This window comes from Theropithecus gelada, chromosome 7b (assembly GCF_003255815.1).
Source record: "Theropithecus gelada isolate Dixy chromosome 7b, Tgel_1.0, whole genome shotgun sequence".
In the NCBI taxonomy this organism is placed as follows: domain Eukaryota; kingdom Metazoa; phylum Chordata; class Mammalia; order Primates; family Cercopithecidae; genus Theropithecus; species Theropithecus gelada.
The window spans coordinates 3,069,728-3,075,727 of record NC_037675.1 but is presented as its reverse complement, the minus strand read 5'-3'; the positions used below and the strand labels follow the sequence as shown (position 1 = coordinate 3,075,727).

Sequence of the window (6,000 nt, the reverse complement as noted above, 5' to 3'; positions counted from 1 at the left end):
TAACACCTGCCAGCCTGGTGCTGCTGGACTCCCTGCCAGGTACTTCCCAAGTAGGAGCACATTGACTCCTCATAGGTTCTAGTACCCACCGCCAGTTGAGGCAGCAAGTTAACTTTGACAGTCAGGAGTAGAGATCTTTGGGCTCCAAGCTCAAGATCCACCCCAAGACACACAGCCCATTAAATCCTTGTTGTAGAGATTAGGGCCAACAACGATGTTGGTTATAAGCTGCAATGTTGGGAATGTTTCGAAGCAAGCATGGTTGCTGCTGGACGTGTTGTGCTCCTGGCTTCCCTCTGGATGCCGACAGAAACAAGGGTGAGAGTTAACGACAGTAGGAGAGGAGGGAAGGCGGGACTGGAGAAAGGAGGGGAAGTGGGTAGCATGGGGCAAAGTGGAAAAGCAGGTGGTGTCCTTTTTTCCTTCACTGGGGCTTGGTGAAGATCCCTTCAAGGACAGCTCCGGGCCCATCCCTGTGGTGACCACCCACAGAGACAGGAGTCCTGCTCAGAGACAACATTTAGTTTTCTTTTCTTTTCTTTTTTTTGAGGTAGAGTCTCACTCTGTCGCCCAGCCTGGAGCTCAGTGGCGTGATCTCTGCTCACTGCAGCCTCCACCTGTCAGGTTCAAGCAATTCTCCTGCCTCAGCCTCCCGAGTAGCTGGGACTACAGACACCTGCCACCATGCTTGGCTAATTTTTGTATTTTTAGTAGAGAGGGGGTTTCACCATGTTGGCCAGGCTGGTCTCAAACTCCTGGCCTCAAGTGATGTGACCGCCTTGGCCTCCCAAAGTGCTGGGAGTACAGGTGTGAGGCACCGTGTCCGCCCCTCCTCCCGTCTTTTTTTTTAAAGGTAGAGTCTTGCTTTTTGGCTGGTTTTCAATCACGGTAACACATGGGCTCTCAACAGTGTGTGGAATACTGCTAGAATAATGAAATTATGAGAACACTGTTACTGTGTGATCCCCTGTTGGAAAATGAGTAACATAAAATAAGACACATTTAGGAAAAAAAAGTGGAGAGAAAAGGCTGGGTGCAGTGGCTCATGCCTGTAATCCCGGCACTTTGGGAGGCCGAGGTGGGTGGATCACCTGAGGTCGGGAGTTCGAGACCAGCCTGACCAACATGGAGAAACCCTGTCTTTACTAAAAATACAAAATTAACCAGGCGTGGTGGTGCATGCCTGTAATCCCAGCTACTTGGGAGGCTGAGGCAGGAGAATCGCTTGAATCTGGGAGGTAGAGGTTGTGGTGAGCCAAGGTCGCACCATTGCACTCCAGCCTGGGCAACAAGAGTGAAATTCCATCTCAAAAAAAAAAAAAAAAAAAGGAGAAAAATGCCACAAACTCAACAGTGGTCATCCCTGGGGGCTCAGACTCTGGGGATTTAAACCCTTATTCTGTATATTTCTCCAGTGTTTCAATGTTTAGTGATGCACTTGTAATGCTTTGGTAATTCAAATGACAGATGAAGAAAAAATGTTTTCAAAGAGAGGGGGTATCCATCCACCATCCTCCCCAAACTTCCAAAACAACCAGGATGTGCCAGTACTAGGAAGTATTTATGCATCATAAAGGATTTTGTCCTGAGTGCATACCATTAATTATTAAAGAGATATTGTCAATCCCATCAGATGAGTTTAATGTTTAGTTTGAGGACTGAAAAACTAAAGCGTTCAGTCCTTCACTTTGCACGCTGTTGGCTTAGGCATTCATTTAACAAAGATGAAATGAAGGGGAAATGGTGTGATTTGGTTTTGTTTTCTTGACAGACCTGAAACACTTTTACTATTTCTGACAGCTACACTGCTTTCCTCATTTTCCAGCATAGGAAAATTGGTTGCTGTTATAATAAATCCCCATTAGGTGAGAAAGGGAGATAGATCAAGATGCAAAATGAAAGATAAAATGCAGAAAGCTAACAGCCTGGCTGGGGAAAGGAGGCCACGGGAGGCAAGGAGGGGGAGGGAAATAATCACATAGGTGGCTTCCTGGAAGAGGTGACCTTAGTAGGCCTGGAAGAGGTCAGTTTGGGAACTGGGGAGAGGGCAGAGGAGGGCATCTCTGCTGGAGAAGCAGCAGCCAGTGGGCAGGAGCTTCAGGGAGCCAGGTTGCAAGTGGGCCTGCTTCCTGTATCCCTGAGATGGGGCTGGGGTTCCCACCCTGGCTGTGGCCCTGGCCTCTGGGGAGGCGCTGGGCAGAACTGGGTGGCAGGCCCAACCTACTCCGACCCTGGACTCTGCCCAGGAATTTCTGCTGAAGTGACAAGGCAAGCCAGAGCAAAAGCAGGTTGGATCCAGCTTGTCCCCACAAAGACGTGTTCTTCTCTCTCTCTGAGAGCGACCTGTTCACCGCAGATACGTGAGTAGAAACAGGGCCCTGCCTCTGTGTGCGCCGCTGTGTGTCTGTGTGTGATCTGGGGCATTTCCAGGCTCTGCCTGTGTGTGTGCATGCACGTACACGAGTCTCTGAGTATGTCAGCCTAACTGGGCTTACATTTGGATGGAGTAGGGCATTCCCCAAGGGGAGAAAAAGGAGTGGGAACAAGAGTAGGGAGAGAGGAGGTGTTAGTTAGCACTCTTATTTACAGAGGAATTTAAGCCTATGAACTGAGCTTCAGCAAAAAATGAACTATATTGATTTTTGCAATGGAAAAGTCCAGGGGTAGGATTGGTTTCAGGTATAGTTGGATCCAGGGACTGGAATGATGCCTTTAAGGATGTTGCACCTCCATCTTTCAGAGATGGAAAAGTAGAATACAATGAAGATCTCGCTTAATGGTAATAGTTTTAACCCATTGTAGGGAGTGATGAAAGCTAGGTCCTCTCTTCAGAAAAATGCCTGTATCAGATACATATGCATGCTGTATATAATTCCTTACTTTCCTTCTCTATGAAGTGGGCAGAATTTGCTGTTTCTGCCTGGAACTCCCAGAGTTCACAAGGACTTGCCTCTCACAGGTTCAGATGTGGGTGCAGGCTGGGGTGGTGGTTCATACCTGTAATCCCAACACTTTGGGAGGCTAAGGTGGGAGGACTGCTTGAGCCCAGGAGTTGGAGACCAGCCTGGGCAACATAGGGAGACCCAGTCTCTAGAAAAAGGAAGGGGTACCTCATCCATGTGCTGGGAAGCCAAGGCTGCAGTCCCAGTCACAAGGAGGGGCGAGCTCTGGGATGGCACAGGTGGCCCCCAGGCAGGGCTCTGGCTGTGCCAGGCATCTGCTCCCCCAACTCCGCCCTCTCCCACTTGCCCAGGCCCCTAACCTGGGCCCTGCCTGGCCTCCCTCTCAGCGCTGGGCCTCGCTGATTTGTCTTTCAGCTGGAAGGTCTGGAACATGGAGAACGACCCCTCAAGACGAAGACAGTCCATCTCTCTCACACCTGTGGCCAAGGGTCTGGAGAACATGGGGGCTGATTTCTTGGAAAGCCTGGTCTGTACCCTTCCCCATCAGTCATCCTGACCCCTCAGCCTCTTTGACTTGAGTCTGGCTGCCGAGGGGGTGAGGCTTTTGCTCACCACCTTCCCTCACACCCCATTCTTCTGCCTCCTTCTCACCTCCTTGCTCACACAGTTAGGAACCTCCCAGTGTGTTGGCCTCCTCAACACAAGGCAGCCCCCTTTATTTCAGTCATTATACATTGACTAAGCACGTACTGTGTGCACTATAGTCTGAAAGTCCTAGTCTGAAAGGGCAGGGCAGGCCCCAATGAGGAAGTGACACTTGAGCTGTTACCTACAGAATGAGAATAAAAACCAGATGACGGGGGAGGGGGTCTCTAAGGAAATCTCAGCCTTCAAGGAGCCTTGTCCTTGCTTTCAAGTGGCCAGGTCATGTCGAGGCACACCACCCAGAACTTGGAGTCTAGTAGGATACCCTGCACCCTCCCAGCCTGCTCTGACAAAGCCCCCTCCCCTTCACTGCCCTTGTCTCTTGGGGTGCTCCTTTCATGCTGTCATCTGCAAGAATGCCCACCCCCCACCCAAAACAGCTCCACAGACTCGGGGGTGCATGGTGCCCTGAGGTCATGCGTTGAGGTAGCCCTGCCTGGGGCCTCCCTTACAGGCCTCCTCTCAGTCCCTTCCAGTCACAGCTGGGCGGCAGGTGTCTGTCCCTGCGCAGACCATGAGCTCGCTGAGGGCAGGATGTGTCTGGCAGAGCCCTCTGCACACAGTAGGTGCTCAGTGCCTGCCTTGCAGAATTCAGTTCAGTAGCCTTCTAATTCCTCCCTGTGCCCCAGCCCAGTCCCCTCCTCAGCCAGGGTCTCACTGTGGCCCCCGACCCCTGGCTGTAAGTTCCTGTGGGCGGGTAAGGGGCAGGCTGCCCTGACAGCCCCCTGCTGGCTGTAGGAGGAAGGCCAGCTCCCTGGGAGCGACTTGAGCGCCACCGAGATCAGGAGCAACTGGAGCGAGGCGGCGCCGAAGCGCTTCTCCAGGTGGTAGGTGATCTCTGGAGAGACAAGGGTGGGCCTGGGGTGGAGGCTGCTTGGGAACAGGATGTGGAGCCGGGCCTACTGGCGGATGGGAGTTGTGGGGACGTGAACCTTTGTTGAAGGAAGGAATAAAGGCGCTTTAGCCAACACACACAAGCACATTAGACTCAAGGGTGAGCCAAATCATGGGCTCCCCACCTGCTTTTGAGCAGCTCACATGAAATCCCATCAGGAACCCCAGTATATACCGTGGGGCCTGCTCTGAACCAGCTAGACCTCCCTCTCAACCTCCCCTTCTGCCTTCTCCCCCCATTCAGTCTCTGGGGTACCTTGGGGAGTCCCAAGACTCCGGTTAAAAATCCTGAACTGGGCAAGGCCCCTGATTTTACACGGGGAGGTGGAAGCCCAGAGAGGGGAAGGGACCAGCCTGGGTGGCATAGGCAGCAAGTGTCTGAGGTGAGCCTAGAACTCTGCCTCCTGATGTCTGGGCAGTCTGGGTCCTTGCTGGCCAGATGTGGAGCTAAGGACACCGTGATGGGTAGGGGGTGGTGGTGGGGGAGGGATTCCGTTTCTCTGCCTGGGCAGGGGGTATGGGAAGAATGCCTCCCCAACCCTCTCAGGAGGTGGGAGGTGGGGACTGAGAGGGGGCGAGAGGCTCCTTAAAATGGCAGCTGGTGGGTGGATTCCAATTAGCATTGAGTAGGCTCAATGTGTGTCCCATGGGCACGTGGATGAACGACAGGGAAGGGGAGGCAGCCATCCGTGTTTGTCTTTCTTTCTTTCTTGCTTTTCCTTCCTTCATTCTTTCCTTCCTTCCTTCCTTCCTCTCTCTCTTTTTTTTTTTTTTTTTTTTTTTGAGGCAGGTCTCACTCTGTTGCCTGGGCTGGAGTGCAGTGGCATGATCTTGGTTCAGCCCCTCCTGGGCTCAAGCGATTCTCCTGCCTCAGCTTCTTGAGTAGCTGGGACTACAGATGCACGCCACCTGCCCAGCTAATTTTTGTATTTTTGGTAGAGACGGGGTTTGTCAGGTTGCCCAGGCTAGTCTCAAACTCCTGGGCTCAAGCGATCCACCCTCCTGGGCCTCCCAAAGTGCTGGGATTACTGGCATGAGCCACCGCGCCCCCCAGCCACATTTCTGTATGTTGATGAGGTTCTGCCTTTTCAGTGAACTTCCTCCCCAGCCCTGGAGGCAGGGACTATCACTGGGGTAGGGGGGCCTGTAGGTGCTGCCACAGAGGCAGGAAGGCCTGAGCCATTTCTCTGTTCGCCCTGAGCTGGGGTTGCCCTGCAACCCTGTGAGGATGTCAAGGCAAGCCCTGGCTTGCCCCTGTTGCCACTTTACCAGGGACATACCTGAGTGGAGGTGCTGAGGATCTCCCCCAGGTGGGGTCTGCTCATGCACTCATGGACCCTACTGGTCCTGTTCCCAGGAGGAACCTGCAGCCAGCCCTGAGAGCCAGAAGTTTCTGCAGGGAGCACATGCAGCTGTTTCGATGGATCAGCACAGGCCTGCTCTGCACTGGTGAGCCTAGGGCCCAGCACTACCCAGGACACGATGACTCCTGCCTCAG

At 53.0% G+C, this 6,000-nt stretch overlaps 1 protein-coding gene across 2 annotated transcripts in view; it reads left to right on the top strand.

Annotated features, from left to right (window-relative positions):
- Positions 1–201: 201 nt before the first annotated feature.
- Positions 202–6,000, top strand: part of SLC28A1 (solute carrier family 28 member 1) — a 97,454-nt gene continuing 91,655 nt past the window's right edge. Inside the window, exons 1-5 of one of the 2 annotated variants that reach the window (XM_025391996.1) lie at positions 202–318; positions 2,247–2,360; positions 3,318–3,429; positions 4,347–4,435; positions 5,860–5,951. In XM_025391996.1, the coding sequence (XP_025247781.1) occupies positions 3,334–3,429; positions 4,347–4,435; positions 5,860–5,951 (277 nt within the window). In that variant the 5' untranslated portion in view covers positions 202–318; positions 2,247–2,360; positions 3,318–3,333. The remainder of the gene's footprint in view (positions 319–2,246; positions 2,361–3,317; positions 3,430–4,346; positions 4,436–5,859; positions 5,952–6,000) is intronic. The other variant, XM_025391995.1, reaches the window with a different exon arrangement.